Source organism: Mycteria americana, chromosome 6, assembly GCF_035582795.1.
Source record: "Mycteria americana isolate JAX WOST 10 ecotype Jacksonville Zoo and Gardens chromosome 6, USCA_MyAme_1.0, whole genome shotgun sequence".
Lineage (NCBI taxonomy): Eukaryota > Metazoa > Chordata > Aves > Ciconiiformes > Ciconiidae > Mycteria > Mycteria americana.
In genome coordinates this window covers 19,545,008-19,568,834 of record NC_134370.1, presented here as the reverse complement: position 1 = coordinate 19,568,834, position 23,827 = coordinate 19,545,008, and the positions used below count along the sequence as shown (strand labels likewise).

The window sequence follows — 23,827 nt, the reverse complement described above, 5'->3', positions numbered from 1 at the left end:
TTGAGGTACTAGCATCACAGGACAAAACTACAGCATAATTTTCACATATGCTAAGACAGATTTTAAACCATGTTTCCTGAAAGAATGGGGTTTGGCAGTGACACATTTGTGGTCGCATACACTTACAAAGTAAGTGTTGCAGTCAACTGAATTAAGTAGGCTACTATTTCCACAAGCAAATTTCTGCCTAGTAACTTTTGCTCCAAATACTAGAAATAAGGGAAAACAAAATACAGATTTGTGTAACACAATGGTAATTTGTCAAATTGAAGCTTTATCAAAAGTTGCATCAAAATAATCGTTAAAAATGTATTTTTTCATTTTAAAGGATCCCAGAGGATCTCTGTCATTTGTGTATGCAAAATCTGTGTATCTAAACATATGTGTACATACATTACTATGTTCAAGCTAAGCAAGCATCATTATATGCTGAACTGACCAAAGGAAGTGCCTCTGAAAATGAAATCATTGTGTCTTTCTCCTGCTTGTTTGTTTCTTTCTCACAAGCCTGGGCACTAGCATATTTTCAAGCTGTGGATGTTTTGCTCAGAGTTTAAACTGAAGTAATCGCTCCATCTTCCCCCGTTAAATTAAAAGAAATCACCTATTTCATTATTTTAGGCTATCATTGATAATTTAATCAGCCTTTGAGGTTTTTACAGATCTTCAATATTACAATCCTTTCTAATTTTTCTGAATGGAGAAGAAGTTGCTAACATCTAAACTGCTTGATAATTGTAGTCTGGAGTTCTGTTACCTATGATCCTTTAGTATTAACTATTATCCTTTCTTTATATTAACTCCCTATCACATCAAAATCTAGATTTACATTAAGTTAGAACTATCAGTCAAAACAGTAAGCTGGTGGCATTGAACTGTTGAGGAAGCGATAATGATTAAACACCACGTAGCTGACCCCAGAGCCGAGTGAAGTCAAGTTAGTGTTGCACAGGTGTATGCAGTCTAGTTGCGCTCACTCAAGAGTTATCTTTGTTTTTAAATGGAGTACACAACATTGACATTACTCACCAAGTAGTGAAACAAATACTGCACCCTTTTGTTTCCTGGTCCTAGCAGCTGGTTTTAGCTACCTTTGTAAACAACAATTTATCTAAAACAGACTTACTTCCTCTCGGGTTTTAAAGATAATCCTTCCAACATATCCTTCTTCTGGGAACCAACTGTTCAAAAGCTGCACTAGCCCTTCTTCAGGACCAATCACTCTCTGGAATGGTGGTTTTCTGCATTCACTCTTTTCTTTAGATATAAAACTTTTCTCTTCCATCAGAAAATAGTCTGCAGCACATGACTCGGTGCCTTTTGTGGTAGCCAAGAGCTAAGACAGACCACAATAAACACACAGCAATTAGAATGCTAAATATAAACACTGCATAATTAGTAGTTATAAATGAGAATGAATAAAGAAGCTTTAAGAATCAATAACTATTCTGATAGTGTAGGCAAGAGTTCTGATGTGCTATTTATTATTCAGATATTTTACTCCAGGGTAATGTACTGTTCTCTTTAGCCTAGCCAAGCAGTTCAACTATTCCAGACAAGGCAGTACTATTTAAGCTTATTTCTGTCCTGTTTGGCTGGCCAGACAATTTATTCATAATCCCAGGACAGTACAGTCTTTTCCCACTGCTAGAATAACAATCCCTGTTGAGTTAACTGGTTTTTCTACTCATGAACTTAGCCCTCTAACTTTTACTCTGTATTCCTATGGTGCTCAAGTTCAAAGAATTGCGCAGAAATGTTTGCCCTTGTTGTAAGGACTGCCCACTGCCTCCGTCGGTCAGAAAGACTGTTTTTCTCATCTGCGTATGCCCACATATTACAATACTAACAGGGAATATCTTCTAAGATTATAAACCCATTCTCTGAAGCCAAGATTGGGAAAATGTCACTGATGACAGTCTGCATTTGCAATGCAATAAATTCCACATCATACATTCCTAAGGCATCTCCTTGCTGTCATGAATGAAGTACAATGACCCTGCATGTGAGAAATGCAGGGAGATGAATATCCAGAATGATGTTAGTGTGGATTCTTGCAATTAGTCTGCAATTCAGCAGGCAGCTTACCTGATGGAGAAGCTGTGCAGCCGTGGTCCCCCCACTTACATTAAAAACAGTGAAAGGCTCCGGGCCTGGAATTCCATGAATTGTCACTTTGTATGTCACAGCAGCTTTCCTTTCCCCCATGCTAAACAACTGTGCAGACAACATTCAACAGGTTACTGAATGTTTTTACGCAGGCATGTTATTTTTAGGTTGCTTGAAACTGTACACACGATTTGTAAGGACCTTGACAGAGCAAAGCTATCCAGCTAATACATGTCTCTTACGTGACAGATCAAGGCATTAAAAAAACCCCAACAAAGCAACCCCCCAAAAGACCCCACCCTACCTTGAAGCTGAAGAGAAAGAAGAAGGAGGAATTTTTCCAGTGAGGGTATATAAACTGCCACTGAACAAAGGGTAGACCTCCATCACTCACTATCGGCATTCTAGCTGAGCTCAAGACTATTTGGATTCAGTGTACAAATTACTGGATGAAAATCTGTAACTTCATTTTACTCTCCAAACCATTTATGTTCTTCCTTTCTGCCCTAGTAATTCACCAAGATACGTGTTCGGCATGTATTTGCAGGAGGGCAACATCTGCAACACATCTGCTGCACACACAGTAGCTGAGGTTTTATCTAACAACTTTAGGAATCAGCAAAATGGTAATATACATGCTTAATGTTACTAAAGCACAAGTAACCCAGGAAACCTAACATTAAGGGCTATTTAAAAAAAAAAAATCTCATCCATAGATGCATACATACATACATACGTATTGTCATATATAGTATACACACATCTGTATGTGTATGTATACACATTTGTACATATAAGCATACAGATGTACACACACACACATATAAATATATGTATGTATTTATGCAAATACAGGCTCCATCTTTTCCTGTAATAGAATTCAATTTTACTCTCATTATTCTGAAGTTGTTGGTAATTTGCATCTTTCTTTTTTTTCCCCAAATGCATTATGATTCATGCATAAAGGAATGCACGAGGCAGCTCTGAACCTTACTGCTCAACCACACTCCTCCTCCAGCACAGGAGTTCTTGTGCTATACCTAAATATACCGAAAGCCAGAATTTGAAAAGATTTACCCCCCGACTGTTTCAGCCAGGTGGGAGAGCCTTACTTCCACCAAAGCCGAAAAGAATTAGGCATCGAGGTACTTCTGAAAAATGTGCAGGTTTAGGGGCTAACATCTTTGAACAGTCTGGTTCTAGAAGTCTTCAGACCGTTAAGCAAGAATACATGGCATTCACAAAAAAGTAATTAAATTACCATAGATGCAGGCAGAGTGTTTCCAGAGGGACTTTCTTCCATTCTCCGACTGTTTATAAACAAACTAGAAATTTCTAATACTTCATTGTGCAGGTTATGGAGCTGGACATGTCTATAGCCTAAAGAGAAAAAACCCTTCTGTAAGTACTTTGCCACATCCTAGGACATAAGTCTCATAAATGGAAAACTCAAATTTGCTGTATTTGTAGCTACAATTTGCCACACCTATAGGATTTAAAGCACTGTAATAACACTGCATTAACACTCTTTGTCTGTACAACAGTGTAAGCCAAATGCTATGAACTGCTGAGTGGCTCGTATAGCTGCCTACCTTTGTTTTGCCGTAATATTCAATATATTCATACATGAAATAGCTAAATATTAGAATATGAATGAAACAAGGACAAATTCTCACTGGGAAAATGCGTGCCTATGGCCAGACCTCATACGCTAAGACTGTTGGGTGGCATTACAGTGGCATGAAGCGAACGTGAAAGTATTTTTACCGTTCTGCTGAAGAGCTGCTGGCAATATGGAAACTCCCTCCCCCAGGTGTCACAGAATTAATGATGCTTCCTCATTTCTCTCTCACCTTTTTTCACCCTTCCTTCACCTCTCCTCCAGCCACGGCTGCAAGAAGTGCAATTCCCCTCTGCCCAGCGATCACCAGTTACAGCAGTTTCTTGGGCAAAGCACAAAGCAGGGAGTGAAACCGCTCCATGCTTCCTAAGGGAGCAGCAAGTCTCAAGGTGAACACAACCTCACAGCCACAGCTCAGGATCGGAGCAACTGCGTACGAGATGCCCCAGCCTCTGCGACAGCACAAGATCTGACTTTTTACAAGTCACTGGGGCAGCCTCCAGCTCCCATGGAGTCGATTAGATCAGCATTGTACTGCCAGGGCAAAGTATGTTGTCTGCTATTTGCTCCCTGTCTCCTCTAGAAAAATGCAACCAGCTGATTAAAAATATCCCTCCGACAGGATTCAGTCCAGGAATCTGCTGGACCATTTTGGTATAGGGTGTCACTACAAACTACACTGTACCTCTTTTTAGGGCTTTTAGGGGAATAATTCTCTGAGCTGTTACAGCTGAGCTGTTATTTTCAACAACCGCGAACCGAAGAAAGACCAAATCTTCGAAGTGAACCCGGAAAAGAAACTGTTCATTCCACATGGGGTTGAGAGTGTTGCGATGAATGGGCTTCGTCCGGAAATGGCAGCTATCCAGAGGCATCCCCAGCACATCGATTTCAATGCACGGACTGCCCGTGCTATTGCTAGGGCAGACGTTCTGTCCGGACACAATCTGGAGCCGAGGAGTACACAGAGAAACCAATTAGTGGAGTAATTCTTTTACTGTCACGATTCTGAGCTAAATATTGTTTATCACACTCCTAAGCACAGTTTGTTAACATGCCGATTTAATTACAACACTCCCCTACTTCTGTAATTGCCAGGGCAGTAATTTCAGAAGCAGAGCTGCTTCAACCCCCCGCCCCCCCACCCCATGCCATTGCTACGGTACCTTTCCTCTGAAAAAAATACACTATACATCATGAGTGTAACCATTCAAGGCATCTGAAAGTTAATCCAGAACGAATGTACCAGTAACGTAGTCAAAAAGGATCAAATTTTCTTCTCCATTACTCTGGGGTGATGGCACTGACCTCTGGCTTGCTTTGGCATACACAACACAAGAATTAGGTGTGCAATTACCGCAGCTGGGAGAATTTTGATTCTTATGAATCTCACATTTCTGAAACATTTCCTGGAAAGGACTAGCTTCTTAGAATACATTTTTGTTGGCCATAAATCCATGAAAGATATATCTTACTAGATAACTTTTAAAAAATATTTTTTTAATATTCAATATTTTCATAATGGCTTTTTGTGTAACTTCTCAAGTGTTCACAAACGTGTGAAACATCCAGGCACGTGTATAATTTTACACGGTTATGTAGTCCCAGGGAAAATGCTTTCAGGGCTGCGTTTCGACAAATATTGTAAAGGAAACAGTGAAAGTAACTATGGATACAAACCAGCCAATAAAATAAAGACAATTATTTGCTCCTTCCCCCTCCAATTTCTTTTAGTTATGCTGACCTTCAGAAGTACAAGCAACAATTAAAGGTTCCATCTTTTCATACAGAAGCATGACTGTAGTGCTGCTTAAAGACTGTGGTTAAACGTTGTCTACTTCTATCTGTTTGAAATTCCCTTTTAATGTACTTACTGTTAAAGAATATATAGCTGGCTCCTTATTATCAAGATCTCTTTCTAATGGACAAAACTGCTGGTACATGGAACAATTTTTATCCCACAGAACAGGAGGTTTCAAAACATATCCACAGCCGCCATTAGCCTCAAACATCGCTGCATTAAGTTGCAGAGGAAGATCTGTGAAAGTAAGGCAGCCAAAACTGACAAAGAGCAATGGTACAATGGAAAAACTCTAACAGTGAAGACAAAGACATGTTTTAAATATCTTTTTTTAAATTATTTTAGTTGTGCACTATCAATTCATTCTTGGTTTTCAGAGATAGCTGTAATTTATGTATCCAATCTATCCAATACTTAATTATACAAAACTATACGAACAGTTCATTCTTTTCTATCCCTTTCCGTTGTCTTTATGCAACTGTTGGGCTTGCCTACACCTATTCTTTGAGAAGTTTCTAGGTACTTGCTCTGAACTGGAGAATGAAAAAGCATTGACTGTGTAGCTTTGTAGATGACCTAATGGATCCCCCATAGAAAAGGTGAAGGAACACAAGACAGGATAGAAAATGGGCCGAAAACGTTTTGATCAACATTAAACCAGTATCCAAGGCAGCACTTCGAAGTAAAAAATAGTTCAGTACCTTTTTATACTTGAAATTACCAAAAAGGGATAACAGCAACTTGAACTGGGGGAAAAAAACAACCTTCAGCAATAAAATAAAAATAAAACCAGAAGGTGTTGCTGTCCAGGCACTTCCATGCTATCAGGAGATCTGCTACATTGGCATAAAGCTCCTGAACTCTGGGATTGCCGCTCTCAAAGACCAGACTGTCATGGTATGAACCTGTTTGTGCTGGGGGCACCGACAGGTACATCCCCTCATGACAGCAGGTAAAAGCAAATGTCAAATACAAATTCACAGTTTAAGGACTTATTTCGCATTTAAAACGTATTACAATGTGCATTCGTGTACCCATACCATCTGTTTGGTAGTTAAGAGCTACGAGCTGTACGCCATGGAGCCAGAAGATCAGTGGATGGGGATTTGAGGAGTCAATGCGCGTGGCAGCGGGGTAGGTCCTCAGGAGCTGGCAGGTGGTGTGCTGGATCAGCTTCTGAGAGTACCGCCGGCACAGCCGCTTGGCAGCGTTCTCGTTCAGGGAGGAGATATGGTAGCACTTGGGCGTCCTTATGATAGCACTCAGAGAAGCTGGAGAGTTGTAAGGAGAGCAAGGGTCTTCCCAGGTCTGCCGCATCACATCAAAAGGACCTGGAAAATAAACAGTACCTTCAAGTTACAGCTGCAGATCCAGACTCCAGGAATTCAACGCCTTCTCGTGAAGTATGTGTGCATACTTTGGTTATGGTAGAAAAAGGTGGTCCGGGAAAATGACACTACTCGGTGTAAGTGTCACATTCCTTCTTATACAATAGGAACAATCCATGAGAGGAAACATAATGTTTAAGTATTGAAGTGATACTGTCATTAGAAGTGCTAACAACCACTTTCATAAATACTTAATTGGCATTTGCCTGAATAAAATAATGGAATAAAATTCCATTCTTCTCATTTATACATTTTACATGAGGAAAGGAGGCAAGATTGAAACCCGTCTGCTAAGTATCCAAACAGGCAGTCTACCAAGTGCCGTAAGAGTTAGGGGACAAAGCCAGCAAAATACTTATATGCTCTAGAATTAGGCGCTAGACTTCTTCATTTTTAGGGCACTGATCTCTAGAAGGGAATCTAGCCTGTCTGCTGCAGCTGTGCCCCTTGGGCTGAAAGAAATGCAACGTTCCTTGAGCCAGAAAATGAATACAAGAAAAGGGTGCAACTCTGTAACTTTCTGTTTATGGCATTCACCTGAAAGGCAGGGGATCTGGGTCTCATCCCTGCTCCAGAACCTTTTCTGTACTTTCTTTGTATTTCTTTACATCTATTCATATGCAAAAGTACAATTTCCAAGTTCACAAACTGAATTACCTGCGGAACCTAAATACATCCAAGGTGGAACACGGGAGTTTGCACGATTACACATTTGGACTTGGCTGAATTTTAGGCAACTAAGTCCTACTTCAGACACTAAAAATCCTTTTCTGGATCCAGCCCAACAGTTCTGACTTCCATTTGTACTTCGAAAATACTCATTCATACCTTTTAAAATACAAACTTTAAGATACATCACTTAAAATGTATGTTAGTTTTGAATCGTTTATGAATTAGGGTCTTCATATTCCTGACCAAGTAATCCTATTTTAACATTCCACACTTGACACTTCAGTTATAATAGTGTTACTGTAATAGCTGCTGCGCTAACGAAAAACCATTCCAAAGTTCAACATCTTACACATTGTAAAGTATTTGATCTTTAACAACTTGGTCTGGTACATGTGTTGGATTACAGAGTCATTCCACGTGACTGATGAAAGAAGATGCTAACTTTACCTTTTCCAGATGCTTTGGCAAGAGTAGCTGACTCCCCAGGGCTCAGCCTGCCAGGATTGTTGCCAAAAATGGACTTCCTGCTTTTTCTTTCTTTTCCTCTGCTAGAGCCAGATGGGTTTAGAGTTGACAAGCCTGTTCCCATAAATGTAAAATAAATGAGCCAAAAAACATGACCAAGAGGTCATGACATTTTCCATCATATTTTACATTATTTTTGAAGGCATGAATACTCCTGTTATATAGTACACAGGGCAAGCAGTGTATTTTTCTCCATAATTTAATTTTAACATCTTTGCATACATACATGCCTTTATATACGTATATATTATGTATGTTTATATATATAATGTATATAAAAAATTATATGAAGCAATACAGATATACAATTATCTGTCTGCGATATAACTTTTCTCCATTTTACTTTTTGGCTTGAGGAAGGCTCTGTCTCAAATTACCAAATGGTCCTAGTTAATACTAAAAAATTCTGCAGCAACAGTCCCAATGTATTCATCCTTAGAATAATTTTAAAAAAATTCCTTTCTACAGAAGCAATAAATCTGTACAATAGTGAATATAAACAAATTCATCTAGGATAGGATACCTACATAATTAAACAAATGCAAAAATATGATTTAAAGATATAATGTAAAGGAAAAAGCCCAAATGCTGTTGGTTACACAGTTTGACCTCAAGATGTTTTCAGAGTTCTCCTCTTCTGTTTAGAATTTGTATTTCAGTGATGAGAAATATGGTAGGTGTGCAAAATCCATTAGGCATTTAATGGCCAATATGTACTAGAAGTGAAGCTGGAAAGCTCTAGTATAGCCATTATTCAAACGTATGCATTCCAGCAAAATAATCATTAAAATCATGATCTAAATCCCAGTGAAGTAAACAGACTTAATCCCCCTTAAGGTCCGTTTCTTTCTGTTGACTTGGAGAGAGCACATGGCAGACCAAAATTAAAGTAAGTCAAAACGCACGATGCTTATTCTGACACCCACAGCAGTGAGGTGCGGGATGCTCTCAGAGACCCAAGATGTACTTGTGATATAAAATATAACAAAGCAAGTACACGGTTATTTGCCTAACTGTGACTCATAAAACAACCCTCGAACTCACATCAATTCACACCTGCCTAAAGACAGTTCTGGATTTAATACTAATATTTCAACTACACATGTAAATCACAAAGAGGATACACTGGACGCTTTTCTACTGAAGTCTGTCCACAGCTGTAAATTTTCAGCTCTCAATCTTTACAGCATGTCTACATGTACTTAGTAAAATTATGCTGATAGTTTCAATGGAACTGCATACACATAAATGTTTTCAGCGTTGGAGACGTATTGTCTCTTTGGGCCAAAGCATACACATAAACCACAGGAGATGGTAGAAGCTGAGATCAAGGAATATGAACTGACTAGAAGAATGAGGAGTTATGCACTGTGTACTTCCAGCACTATTTAATCTCAGTTTTCAATGGATCAAATGGATTTGGCAAGCAAGATCCATGTTTCAAAATCCTGTTGTGGAGACAGTCGCTGAGGAAACAGACTAACCTCATAAATCACCAGAGAGTGCAATGCAAAACACCAGGGTTAACTGAACCCAACGTGGTGGCCACAGGGTAAGCTGCAGCTGGGAGTTTTCTTTCAGTGTTTCCCATGGCTGTGCTTTGCATGTGACATGCCTCCTCCCAGAGACAAGCTCCCCTTTTCACTCCAATTGAAACTTGACTTCAAAATATAGCATCACCTGTTCACAGAATCATAAATTCATAAAGTAATGGAGGTTGGCAAGGACCTGCAAGTCATCTGGGTCCAACCCTCTGGTCAAAGCGGGCCAGCTTAGATCCCACCATATTCCACACAGATCCTATCATACTACCATAATGATGGAGTGAATGTTTTGTATCTCCCTACAACCCCTATGCTGTATCCTCTGAGTTACAGAATTCAGTGCCCATCTCTCATGTTAGATACAACCACACTGCTTTACTGCTTTTAGATTTTTAATCCAGAGGATGGCAAACTTCCCTGCCCTTCTTATTCTAACCATGCTAAAGTAAGAGGTTAAACTGTAATTGTCACTTTCTCACCCTGTGTTTCAGACCAACACTCAGTTAGTCTGCGGGTTTGCAGACCCTGAAAAAGAATTTACGGTACTTTTGTATATAGGGTTCCCTTTTTTATGTTCACTTCAGTTTCTTGAAAAGTGATACCATAGGGGCAGATAGTCTGATACAATGGAGACGGTGACTGAATTTCATGCGGGTTAGCTCAGGTGACTCCCTGCTCTCCACACTTGATTGTGCAGATCCCGTTTTTATGTACTCAACTTTCTCTACTCATTGTGTAAGGATGCTCAGCACCAAGGCGACGGCCAGGTGCCCGTGGGTTTTAGCAGTATTGTGCTCAAGTATGCTTCACTGCCCTCATCTTGGGTGACCCAAAAGAACAGACCTTCACCCTCTTAGATAATGGTATGATAACATCCAACAGACTGAAATTGAAGTTCAGCAAGGACTGTAAGGGTCAAAACCCACTGAAACAAGAGCTGCGGTGGGTTCCTTGCTACTAGAGATTCTATAAACAAGAAATGTTATTTTCTCCACATGATAAATTCTGTTTTGACCAGGGAGCACTTAGGGAAGTCTATGTTACGCTGTAGGCTAGGATAAGTGAGCATAATGGTCCTTGTCCTTTTTTATAGTCACAAATCAGTGATTAACATTCAGGGACATAGGCAACTATAGACACAGAATAGAAATATATGAAGACATGAGAAATAAAGTATTTACACCATTGATGCGCCACTGACATGAATTCTGCCCTCCCTGTTTCCAAAACTCTCACATTTTCTGAGTTGGTTAGGAACCCAGTCAACAGAGCTACATAGTCGTGGATGTACCAGCCTTGTTCTCATTATTAATGAACCGTATTGGGGTATGGCAGTGCACCCTGTCTGTGCCCTCCAGCTGAGCAGAGCAATCCAGTCAGTAGCATGGTGGCCATGGAAGTCTACATATCTTGCAGAGAAGGCAGTATTTGTCTCAAAGGAGACAAAGTTTGTTGGAAAAATAATTTCCACAGCTTTAAAGCAAGAGGAAGAAATGCGATAAGGAAAGTGGGTATTTCTTTTATAACTGAAATTACATTAAAAAACTGAAGTATTTTAAAGTTTTCTTAGAACATCAGAACTTCTTTGTGTGTCAAAATGCTTGGAACAACTTAAACTATCTCTGTTTAATCTTGAATATCATTCTTCAAATGAAAATATTTTATTTGAAAGATATCTCATTGCAAATTTCATTAAAAAGAGTATCAGATTTGAATTTTTAGAAGTTATTATTTTTACAAGTGACACCTACAATTCTTAAAGTTATAGAAGATTATAAAAGAATGTCTCTCCATTTTTCAGCATGTTTATCTTGCCAATTTGACACTATTTTATGTTTGGTTAGCTTCTCTAATCTGATTATAGTTCTATTTGTATAAGATCATGATTTGGCAGAATTACTAACTTTTCCACAGAGAACCACTCCATTAAAAAGCAGATTCTTCATTCAAAACATTAAACACATCAATAAACAATAAATTCTCAATTTAAAAGTATTTATGTATTCAGTATGAGCCAAAACATACTCAACCTCGTGTTTCAGTACTGAACAAGTAACTATCAGTGATCGCCTCTTCAGTTACTCCCTCTCCTTTTCCTCTGCAAACATTATTCTTCCTACTGTACAGAAGAAGACCCTCCTACTTCCTTAACCCCTTCCATAAAGAATGTGTGTGTGTGTCTGCGCAATCAACTGTCCTCACCCACCCCATGAAAAGGCTGCTTTACCTGCCCAAATGGCTCCCCTTCTATGTACTTAGGAAAGAACAGAAGATGTAGCTGTAGGCAAAGGTGAAACACGTTAAATTGAGGTCACTTAAAGAAATGTGACAAGCTCTTCCTGCAAGGTTTGGAGAATATTTTCCTTCCTAATTCAGTACGTCCTTACATGGAAACTCAGAGCTCTTAAGATAAAGCTTTCTGTCATCGGTCATTTGGCAATGAAGCAGTTGTCTAAGTTGTGAAGACTGGCAAATTTCACTTTTGTAAACATTTTAATATGACAAACAATATGTCTTCACATAATTTATGTATACTACTTCTCAGCCAGGAGCTATTATTATGTAGACTACCAAATCATCAAGAAAAAAAGCTCCTCGACTACTTCAATTTGAAAATGCTTGTACTAACTAATTCAAAACATAAACACCATGTCTCCAAGAATTAGAAAGCCTAAAGCAATAAAACAGGGCAGTGTACTTACCAGGGAACTTTACAGCTTGACAGTAAATTACAAGATCTGATAGCTCTGGGGCTATCTGTCTGCTTTCCTTCTTATTTTGCGGAAGATAGAATTCTTCACCCAGCTCCATATCGTACACCTAAGTGGCAATTCCAGGAACATGTAATAATAAAATTACTGAATACGAAAGCACTCTTGCATATCTTATGTCCTTAAAATTCTTTATTTCATTCTTCCTATATGGTTTGCTGTCTTCACCTAACAGACCTCTGTGTGCAGGTTTATGCATCAATACCTGTTACTGATACTGGAATAGTGTGCAAAGGCCTCAATCAGAGACAGTTCTACAAACATTTAGACAAAAAATATCTGTGTTCAGGAGAAAGTACAATTCACTAAACAGCAAAGCAGTGATTCAGGTGTCAGATGGTTTAATAAAAGGTAACATGGCTATCTGATATCATAGTGCGATGTGTTATTTATATATACACAAAAGATGCTGAAGATTCAGATGAAATCTTCGGTTCCATTGATGTTAGTGGAAATCAGATATCTAAACAAATGTCTGGACTTAGCTTCAATGAAGCCTTTCATTGAGAGCAATGACAGTTAAAATATTCAGCCAAATAGCCTGTATATACAATAACCTCTGAGGACTTTTCTTGAACAGTATGTTCAGCATTTGTTCTATTCAATCTATTTTCTCTGGTGTGTTTCCATGCTTTCTACTATTTGTCTTCATTAAAGCACATTTGCCATCTGATGTCTCAGTTACCTAAACTGCTCAAATCCTTTTGAAGCTGGTTATATATCAAAGTGTGGCTCAGAAGAAAGGGGGAAAAAGCAGAACTACCTTTCCTTTATTATTGTAAGTAGCACAATCAGCCTTCTTTATTCGTTTGGCAGTCTCTTCATTATATTCAAACTGCAGTTTATCACTTGATAACTTATTCTCAAGTCGGTCTTCAAGAATGTTATCTAAAAATTAATGGGATTTTAATAAACATAAAGCCAAACAATTTCAACTGGAAATTTAATTTGAATTAACAGTACTTGTGGACAATGCTGTGAATCTTATCTGAATAACCAGATGCCAAAATAATGCATTTACTGGTCAAAGCATTCTCTTTTAGTAGTAACTTTCTACTTTAAAAATTTAATGCTCGGCTTTGGTTAATATGTTGCACTTTAAAAGCCCATCCTTTTGTGCTCAGAAGATGCTTAAAACAAAATCATCTAATGAATTAAGCTTGCCATCTGAAAACAACTGATATTCCTGAACAACAAAGCCTTGCTCAAGTCCAAACACAATTAACCAAATCAAACACGTACACGTCTTTGTACAGCAAGTTTTGGCTTTCCTCTCCTTACATTCACCATGAACAAATATTTTTTACATCTATAGAAATTCCTCTTCAAAGCTACATATTTATCAGAGAAGAATAAACCTACTAATTTGGTCTTTCTGAACCAAAATATTGTAACTGTCACAAAAGGAATGGTTTTATTTCATTCCTGCTATTCCTGATGCTTTGACCATATTCTTTTTACGCATGACCGGTGGCACACATGCAGTCTTCTAACCGTTCCTGACCGGTTAACAATGCCATATAAAAATATCTGATTGCATTTTTAATATGAAGTAGAAACCACATATTCGCACTGTCACATGTAACAGGCTGGAGATGCAGTGCTTATTTCATGCAGTTAAAATGCTCAACCAAATGGCCTTTACCTTCCTGGCTGTTAGGAGCAGGAGAAGCATTAAGGACATCAGCTACAGGGAAACGGAGTCAGAGAGGGAAGAAGAGTAAAGGAAATTAAGATTTACAGCCAGAGAAATGAAAATTAAGTGTCAGTTGTAAAACTATTAGCCTTACACAAACCTAATGTATCAGTAAGGAAAATAAAACAGAAAATCTTTTAGAAAGTTTACAGCTCATTATTTAGATTAGTTTTGCCAAAATAGTAACATAATTAAAGATCCCAAAGACTAATCATTGTAATAAAGAAGTAAACAATGCTGCAGATTCCTTCATATATTGGAAGGTGTGAGTGTTTCTTGCTAGCTTCAGATTTCTCAAACCTTCTCTTAACTAGAACATTGCTCAAACATCACTTACTGCAGTTAGCTTGCAGTATTTTCCTGGCAAGTATGTTAAAGATCCAACTTTTTCACAGCAATTTACATCTACACTATCTCCACCCTGTCCCACACAAGGAGTATTCTCAAGTAGCCAGTTAGGCCAACTTTCTAGCAAAACGCAACTGAAGGCAGCACCGGCACCAAACTCATACATTTTCCTATTAGCATAAATAATACCACTAGAGCACAAGTAGTGTCAGGTCCTTAATTTTATGATTATTTTTTAAATCATTGACACAGAAGCAAGTAATGTAAAAAAGAGACCAACTGGAAAGAAGTCCTGTGCTGCAGGGCATGCTCGAGCCTTACCTCTTCTCTGAACATGGTACCTAGAACTTAAACAGGTACCCATTAGACTTAAAGGTTCAATGAGTGAAGTACGTTACCTAGGAGAACATGCCCAACTGCATCAGACCAATGGTCCACCTAGCTCGGCATTCTCTTTCTGACAGTGGAAACAGGAGATGCTGTTTAAAGAGAGCATCCAGCCACTAGTCATGGTCCACTTCCCTTGTACCACCCCAACATCTACAATTGTTGAATATTAGGGATGTTGGACCGTACATTTCTACCTATAACATTTGCTTATAAACCCATCCATGAATTTGTCCAATCCTCTTTTTCAATCTGCTGATACCGTTTGCCTCCACAATTTCCTGTGGCAGCAGATTCCAGAAGTTTACTACCAGCTGCACAAAGAAATACTTTATTTTACCTGTTTTAGACTGATCTTCCACTTGTTTTACTGAGCACCTCCTAGATCTAATGAGTAACAGTTCTTTACTGCTCTTATCCACCACTTCATGATTTAGTAAACCTGCTTCAAATTCACCCCTCGTTCTCTACCAGCTGGAGAATTCCAGCCTTTTCAGACCCGTGCAAAGCCACCGCCACACTCCCTTTACTTTTTTGGTTGCCCTTCTCTCTAACTTCCTTAACTCCACCATATCCTTCTCGAGATCTGGAGGCAAGAACTGGACACAGAACTCAAGTTGTGGCACATTAAGGTTTTATATAGAAGCAGAAAGATGTTTTTTTTTCAGTACCGTTCCTGACGATCCCTATCTTTTGGCTGTCACTGCACACCAGGCTGAGGATTTCAAAGAACTTTCAATAAGTCCATGATCTCCCAAATTGTTACTGCCATTGTTGAGCTTACAATCACATAAGCAAGGTTTAAGTTTTTTCCCCTAAATGTATTACCTTATGTTTATCTACACTGAAGTGCATCTGTAACTTTTTTGTCCCTTTGGTCAGTTTTCTGAGCCATTTATGGAGTTTAACAATGGTGCAGCATTTAACTACCCAAAGAGCTTGGTATTACTTGTACCATCACTGCTGTCTCATTGGGTAAACGCGTGGTGATCTACTTTGATATATACTCTGGCAATTACCAATGAAAAATAATGAGTAACCCATTTAGATGCATCCAGCTTGTTCAATCCATGCATGGGGGTTTTGAGAAATGTTCTTTGACAAAGCCTGAAAGGATTAAATGTTTCTGACTCTAGCTGTTTGCTCTACCAGAATCTACCAGCCCCGCAGCAAGAGAAGCAAAACAAGATGCATGACTTCAGCTCAGCCACCTCAGTCTGGCATATTCTGTCCTTCATCTGTAGTTAAATCAAACGTGTCTGACTGAACTGGAGAGCTAAGGAAGCAGTGGAAGTTAATAACTGCAGTATTTTTTATCACCTCTGGCATGCCAATAATTATATCCGATCTATAAGCTGCCCCTAAAGGTGGATTTATGCTAAACTGCCAGTTCCTGAAGGTCAGGATAGCTGAAGCGTAGACAGCACATGAACTTACAAGGCAAGTCAGTAAGGCATGCCTTGCCATTTTTTCACTGAGCGGCTAAAGCTTTAATAAAGCCATCTTTATTGAACAAGCCAGGGACTCAGTGGCTTCTCTACTTTTACGCATGAAGTGAACAGCTGATACTGAAAGTGTAACTAAAATAGGTACTTCAGGGATCTCTGGGATTCAACAGTAACCAAGGAGGACTTTGGAGAATCTGCATCTTAGGTCAATTTAATGGCAGTCATGGAGATGCAAGGGCTAAGCCTGTTGTGAACCTTGAGTTTTCAGGTGTCTAAACTCCTTAGGAAAGACCGTACAGGTGAACGCAGATAGAGCAGTACACTATGAACACAATCATTTTTGCATAATATAAATAAAATATAATATAATTTATAAACACTACAATTTAGCATACACTGCACAGTTAAAACATCTAATGGTTGGAGTTAAAGTCACACTCCAGTCTTCTACACAGTCAAATTATTTTCACAGTATTATAGGCCACTGCACCAAAGTGCCACTGAGGACATTTCGTACATCTTCCTCTCACAAGGTAAGATCAACTTACCTACATCATTCCTGAACTAGAATATTTACAGGCCTTATTGCTACAGTTCTAACAGCAGCACTGTAATAAAGAAATATATATTGTTACCGTCAGAAAGAGATTCATAGTCATAGTCATATTCATCCTCTTCATCTTCTTCCTCTTCATTGGTAGGTGTGGGGTTGCTAGCACCATTGCTAGCCTGTGCTTGCATATGCGCCAGCTGGTGAGCCTACAGCAACAGAACCACTTATTACATTATTGGTAAGTATTTTTAAAAAGCAAAAGAGTTTTCATCACTGTTTGCATCTTATTTTATTTACATGAAAGCACTGAATATATATAATGAGAAATAAGTAAGATTGTTAAGATCAAACTAAAATACCATTTTAAGGGTTCGAGTATAAAGAAAATTTGTATTGGCAGAAAAACACCAAATAAGATATGAAACCTGATTAATGATGGGAAAATGTCCACTTTGCACACTGTTCAGAGCAAGACTGCCTTTTTCCAGTCTGAGGTATGCTGTTTTGGAAACAGTTTAAAACTTTTTTAAAAGATGGAGAATGTCCACATACTGGTACGATCAGTGTGATTTACTTATTCTGATAGAAGAATTCAATTCTAATTCAATTGTGTTTACATTTTGGGTAAAAGCAATTAGTTTTCAAGGATTCAATCTAATTGCTGACTAACCACAGACATTGTTAATTTGAGGCTACCAGAGATGCAGCCCTAATTTTTAGAAACCCAAAAAATTCTCATATAGGTATAAGCACTACTTGAATAGCAGAGTCTCCCTGAAAAGGGAGTCAGAAAGAGTATTTTCCTGGCTTGAATATGAAAAAAGAAACAAAGCAGAATTCTACTAAAAATTACTACATATTGTATGTATACAGACATACTCAATGCATATCACTATTTCTCAACAAACACGAATAGCAAATGTTATAGCCTCAGAGTGAAACTTCATTTATGCTTATCACATAGAGCATGTGGTGCTAATCATAATATTATGAAGTATTATAAAACTAAAATACACTGAAATTTTGTTACGCTGTATCTATACTTTACTATATGTCTTGTCTACTTATTTGAAAGTGTTGCAATCCACCATGAGTCTTCCAAGCATGAATATGTATTAGATTATTCTGCTGTACATATTGGAATGGCAAAAACTTCAAACACAAATGAATTATTTCTAACAAAAGTTAGGTCTCACTGCTTGCTATTAAGGAAGGACTTTACCTTTTGTTTCAATATATCCACTGGTGTTTGATGGGCTTTCAGCTTCTTGTTTTTAAGCAGGATTTTTCTTTTCAGTTGGCCAGGTGAAGGAAGCATGGGATCATCAGAAAAGTCAGTCTCAAATAAAAACTTGGTTACCAGCTTATCTCCAAATACATTCTGAAATATCAAAGAACATGCGATACATTATGGAAAATCCCAAGGCATTTGCTTAGAATAATTTACCACAATTTGTGGACTACCTTGAAAATTTCAGCCATCTTGCGTTGCTGAGGCAATGAACAGTGGTTTTCTATTGATATGATAACTGGCATGTCGGAGGTGATAAATGCATTGCGATCAATAGCTTCAACTACTTCCTGTAAGAAAGAAAGGTCATTGAAAGAACATGTGATTATTTTGCAGCATTCAGCTGACTTACTGTTAGTTGAAAGGGGAGAAAGGAAGGCATCTGTTTTCCCCTCTAAGAAGAAAGAATCCACAACTTGCTTTCAAAACAAGCTCCTACAGATCAACCTAGCATCTTGTTACAACAAAACTGGTAACAGTGGCTTATGTTAGTTATGTTGGCAATAAAAAGACAAAAAAATCATAGTATGTATGCTACAAAAACTAATTTGAAAAGCATAATGTTTACATTTGAGGAGTTCACGTCTGACATAGTCCATAGTTCATATTCTATTAGGATTTAGCCCATTAGGATTTGAACTTCTCTAGCAGGCAAATTTTTTCCTTCATTAGAGAAAAAGTTACTGATTTTCTTCTCATTTTTTGTTTCTATGTGCAATTATCAGCATACCTTAAAAGAGATCTTAGTAGTAAGAGTGTGCCCATGATAAATGATAGGCATCCCATCATCGCCATCCCAGCAGTCTAATTCTACACTTCTGCAGCCTTGTAAAAGAACCTACAACGCAATTGAACAGTGTAAGCATGTATAAGCCACAGTCTCATGCCATCAAAGCAGAAGACAGACATTGCAGAGCTGAATGAAAGCCCAGTGATTCAGCAGAAGTGCTGGTAAGAGCAATCTCTGTGGAGTAAACAGAGCCCACAGAAGCTACAGTCCCCAGCTAACTGCATTCCCTAGGTTGAGAAAGAGTGGGAAAAATTAAGACAGCATTTACGTTCTTAGGAGAAGTACCATAAATTTTTGAAATTAATGGTATCTTACAGGACACACGGAATCTGTTTGCAGAAAGTGATTCTTAATGTATAGCTTAATGTTCTGAGGGAGAGAAACATTTCCATATTTCTACCTGCAAAAGCAGCTTTTGGCAATTTATTCCAGGTTGCTACCATGACAGCTTATGGGCACAGCATCTGCAGTTTGCTTGCTGGTTCTTTTTGTTGTTAGTTTTTTAAATAGAAGAAGGTCTGAAAATAATGTCTTATGAACAACTTCCATGACGATAGTTAGAATGGAAATGTGCCAGGCCATCTTATTTAATGATATTAAGCTAATTTACAGCCACCCATCCATCCATTTCTTATTTATTCATGTATTTATTTTAGAAAGCCCTGCTTGCTAGAAAACCACTGAAGAAAGCAAAGAGGAAGGATGGAGGGAAAGATAAGCTAACCCACCTGTTGGCAGCCCAGCTTATTATTGCTATCACTAGTTAGCATGCCTATCATTGAAAGAGTTATCTGTATTACAATTAAATATTTTACTGAAAACAAAGATCTCGACAATCAAAACCATTTCCAGCAAACACATTCATGAACAAAGAAAAAATTACTTCTCCTGTTCAAAACCTGAATAATTAAGGCAGTTGTGGCCGAAGCTGGCACACCACCACTTCTGTAAGAGTCAGACACACTGAGCCAGAACAAAGTGCCCCTTCTCTTCTGGCGACAACTACTTGAGGGACAGGAAGAAGCTTTTCTGCATCATGCAAATTTTGGAGCCAGCTGAGCTCTATCTCACTTCCCATCTATTACCGACACAATACTCACATCACTCTGTGCAGTGCTACTAAAGAAACCTCCTTTGCAATTGCATTATTCAATGCAATCATGTTACTTGGGCTTTCCTAACACAGCCTCACTCCTCTGTCAAGGCAAAGCAGCACACGGGACACCAGCCCTTCTCAATGGCGAGCCATTAACATTTAGAGTAATGAAAACACTGCTCACAGGAAGTTTGATGCTTTCTCTAGCATTTGGTAAATACACAGACACACAAATACACACAAATACACAAACACACACACACACGCGCGCGCCCTAGGGAGAAATTGTTCTTTTCCTGTTCACCACCGATCAGGCATAAAGTCTAAAAAAACGTAGAATATTCCTAGAAGTAATGTTTTTAGAAGTTATAGTTCCATTTGAAATTTGTCTTTGCAGTGCAATATACAGTATTTTAGTAGTGTTTTTGACATCTGAATGAACTAAAATATTAGATCAGTCTTTCCTGTGGGAAAGTCTAATTTTAGTAGGTTGGATCAGACCGACTGGTGTCTAAATGCTATGAATCTCAAACTAAACCCATTTTTTTGCCTTAGAAAAGGCATTTAAGCACAACTGTGCTTACAGGCAGCTTTCCCACACATCATGTTTTCCAACGTTTTGCAAGCAGGGGTTTAGGACATTTAGATTTTCAAAGCAAAAAGGTCATGCTTCTGCGACTTGCCAGTTAAACAAACAAGTTCATGTTGAAAACTACACAATGATCCAATCCTGCATACCTGGCTGTAGAGCTCTACCGAGGACTCCCCTTTAAGCTGATGGCCAGTAAGGTAAGTATTGTGTGAAGATTCTATGTAGTAATACGACAGTGGAAAGTGCAAGTCCTCAGCATTCTCTTGTGACTCATCATTTTTGGAGGCAAAGTTGTCTTTATCCATCAAAAATCTAGAGGTGAGAAGATGTGAGGAAATTTTATGCTTTGTTGAGTATTTTGTGACTGTCAAACAAACATCAATAGACTGGTGTCATCTTAATATTTTATATATATGTGTGTATATATATATCAATTAACATATAAATAATTACCTTGCAAATCCTTCAAAAGATAGCAGCCCCTGCTGGCACATATTCACACTGGGTTCAAATTTCTATAAAGAGGAAGAAATTTAAGAGATATATATAATACCAATTCTTGGAAATACGTTTTTTTCATATTTTCATAGTGTAGTCTGCTCATTGAACTAACCAGTTAGTATCTAAAACCAGTCTTTTTGTGGATGAAGTAATTAGGTGCCTGCGGTATGCTCATGCTTGCTTTACAAATCACTAAACAAGCATACTAAACGCATAACTGTAAATCATAGAATCATTCAGGTTGGAAAGGATGTTGGGAGGTCATCTAATCCAACCTCCTGTTCAAAGCAGAGTCAGCACTTAAGCTGAAATTAAAAAGGATCTATAATCAGGCATCCTTCTCCTATCTATTGTGCTTAAACACAACACACCACCATCTCGAATTGAAGAGACTTGTAGTATGCTAACTTGATGTTTCTTTAGAATTTCTGTCTTTTAAACTTTGCAATTTTATATTACACGTTGATAGTTGAAATATACAATTTTTAGCCTTCGTTAACTGCTAAGTGGGGGCTTAATTTTGGAGTATATTAATTATGCATGTTTGGAGGAATTCAAAATTTTCCACATACTTTCCAATCACTTCAGCCATTGTACATAAAGGAATAAAATGCCCATGTTTGCTCTGGAAAATTTTTTATAATAAAATAAAAATATGTGAAAATGTTTTTTTTTTAAGTTCCAAATTAGGGTTAAGCTCTATCAAACATGGTCACAGACAAGGAGAAAACAACGCACTGTTATGAATACTTTTCCCAAGTGGTGACATCCCTTTCTGGATAAAGCACACACAGCCAATAAAACTGTTTAGTTGCATGATTTTTTTTTTCTTTTTATGGACGTCTGCACAATTTTATAGCCCAGAATAAAGACAGTATTAAATTTTAAATTCAAGTAAACTGTAGTGACAACATCAGTGTGAAAGGAGATATCCACACAGATATGCTATTTGGACTACAAGGCAGACAACGCTAGTGGGGAAAACAGAAGTAAAGTTCAAGTAAAAGGAATTGCAAGATGTTTGTATTACAGACCTGGATAATACTGAGGATTTCATCATAGGTGCAGTGTTCTCCTTGGCAATTCACTAGGAAGTCATTTAGCTGCTGGATTCCCACTCCAAATATTCCCAGCGATGTGCTTTCAACTCCAGTACCATTGGTTACGATACTGGCAGCAGCAATAGCATCAGATATTTGCCTCTGGTTGTCTGATAATTGCTGCCTGCTCTTAATGAACAAACCAAGGTCTGAAACATTCCTAGTCAACAAATCTTAAAAGAAAAATAAGGAAATAGAAATATGAGCTATATAATTATGTGTATTATATATATGCTGTATAGAATATAATGTACTATATAATACATATGAATATCTGACTGAATATTTTAGCACTGACATAGTAAATTAGAACAAACCCATCTTGTTTCTATTCACTAATAGAAGAAAGAGTATGAAGCATATATGAAAACAATGGGAGGAGGCTATAAGCGTTCAATTACTATAAACAAAATCCTGGAACCTTTACCATGGATTCATACCCTCTTGCACACTGTCACCCAGGACCCTCCTGCTTCCTCTCACCATCACGTACAGCCTCAAAGCCTTTCCTTCGCTGTGTACAACCCCATACCCTTCCTGTGCGATCACCGTTGATCTTCTTCCAGTCCCATATACCAATTGTACTGTACCCTCCCCACAGGCTGCTTGGCAGAAACACTGTTTTCTTTAAATGTGGACAAAGCTCCAGACTTAGATTATGGTAACTGGGGAATGTAAAGGGGGACAGAGGTTTCCTTCCCCCTTGTCCCACATAAAGCAGATCTACTAGGAAACCAGACAGGAAAAAAGCAACCAAATGAGACACAGGGCACAGCCTCCTCATTTCTCCTCCCTACATTTGCTCAGTGTTTTAGCCCTTCCAGAGCTCCTGCAACCAGATACCGATCCCTGTGTTGGGCCCAGCCGCTCAGCAACAAGTTTTATGCCCCTGCCAAACTGGCTACAAATGTCTCTGGCTAATGTAAAGCAGGAATACTTTTCCTCCTCTTCATTTCTGAACAAAGAACCTGTCTTACATCCTGCTAACTAGGTATTAGTGGAGGTATGGCAGCAATCCTCTACTTAAACTTATAATTGATAGTTCTTTATGAGACTGACTGAGACACTTTTTCTTAAGGCCAGTAACTGAAGCTGTTCAGCAGTCTAACAGCTGTATTTTCCTCTTTAACAAACCTAAATCAGGCTGGAATCCACTGCTATTTTCATCAATCTTCAAATTAGTGTAAAGTGGAGCAGGCTCTAAACCGGATCGATTGCAAGGCACAGCATAGACATCAAAAAGGTCTTTCAGATCCTTGCGGCTACGGACACTGTGAAAAGAGTCGAAAAGTTCAATTTTTGCTTTTTTATAAACTTGGATGAATTAGGTCAGTACAGAATAAAAATATATTTTACCTGAAAGATTTGAAGAGCTCTACAAATTCCACAAAAGTCATGTTACTATCAGACACCATGAAGTTCTGAAACCCCTTCATTCCTCCTTTAACGCGGCCATGCCAGCTACTACTGCTCCATGTGCTAAAATCAGAAAGAGACTGCTGTAGTTTTGTTATGTTAAATTTCTACTTATTGAAATATTACACATTACTGCATTATCACTTTATTTGTGCTCTCCTTAATGCATTTATTACCA

General features: G+C 38.3%; 1 protein-coding gene across 15 annotated transcripts in view; it reads right to left on the bottom strand.

Moving 5' to 3' along the window:
* PLCE1 (phospholipase C epsilon 1) overlaps positions 1 to 23,827 on the bottom strand; it is a 163,979-nt gene that overhangs the window by 4,621 nt on the left and 135,531 nt on the right. For 9 of the 15 annotated variants that reach the window (XM_075504833.1, XM_075504828.1, XM_075504832.1 and 6 more), the window contains 19 exons: positions 23,590 to 23,712; positions 23,368 to 23,504; positions 22,168 to 22,406; positions 21,086 to 21,147; positions 20,779 to 20,944; positions 18,885 to 18,992; positions 18,328 to 18,444; positions 18,086 to 18,244; positions 16,946 to 17,069; positions 14,077 to 14,118; positions 13,195 to 13,319; positions 12,363 to 12,480; positions 8,039 to 8,182; positions 6,572 to 6,862; positions 5,605 to 5,768; positions 4,416 to 4,677; positions 3,371 to 3,489; positions 2,089 to 2,217; positions 1,127 to 1,336 (listed from right to left, as the gene is read on the bottom strand). In XM_075504833.1, the coding sequence (XP_075360948.1) occupies positions 1,127 to 1,336; positions 2,089 to 2,217; positions 3,371 to 3,489; positions 4,416 to 4,677; positions 5,605 to 5,768; positions 6,572 to 6,862; positions 8,039 to 8,182; positions 12,363 to 12,480; positions 13,195 to 13,319; positions 14,077 to 14,118; positions 16,946 to 17,069; positions 18,086 to 18,244; positions 18,328 to 18,444; positions 18,885 to 18,992; positions 20,779 to 20,944; positions 21,086 to 21,147; positions 22,168 to 22,406; positions 23,368 to 23,504; positions 23,590 to 23,712 (2,839 nt within the window). The remainder of the gene's footprint in view (positions 1 to 1,126; positions 1,337 to 2,088; positions 2,218 to 3,370; positions 3,490 to 4,415; positions 4,678 to 5,604; positions 5,769 to 6,571; positions 6,863 to 8,038; positions 8,183 to 12,362; positions 12,481 to 13,194; positions 13,320 to 14,076; positions 14,119 to 16,945; positions 17,070 to 18,085; positions 18,245 to 18,327; positions 18,445 to 18,884; positions 18,993 to 20,778; positions 20,945 to 21,085; positions 21,148 to 22,167; positions 22,407 to 23,367; positions 23,505 to 23,589; positions 23,713 to 23,827) is intronic. The other 6 variants (XM_075504836.1, XM_075504843.1, XM_075504839.1 and 3 more) reach the window with 4 other exon arrangements.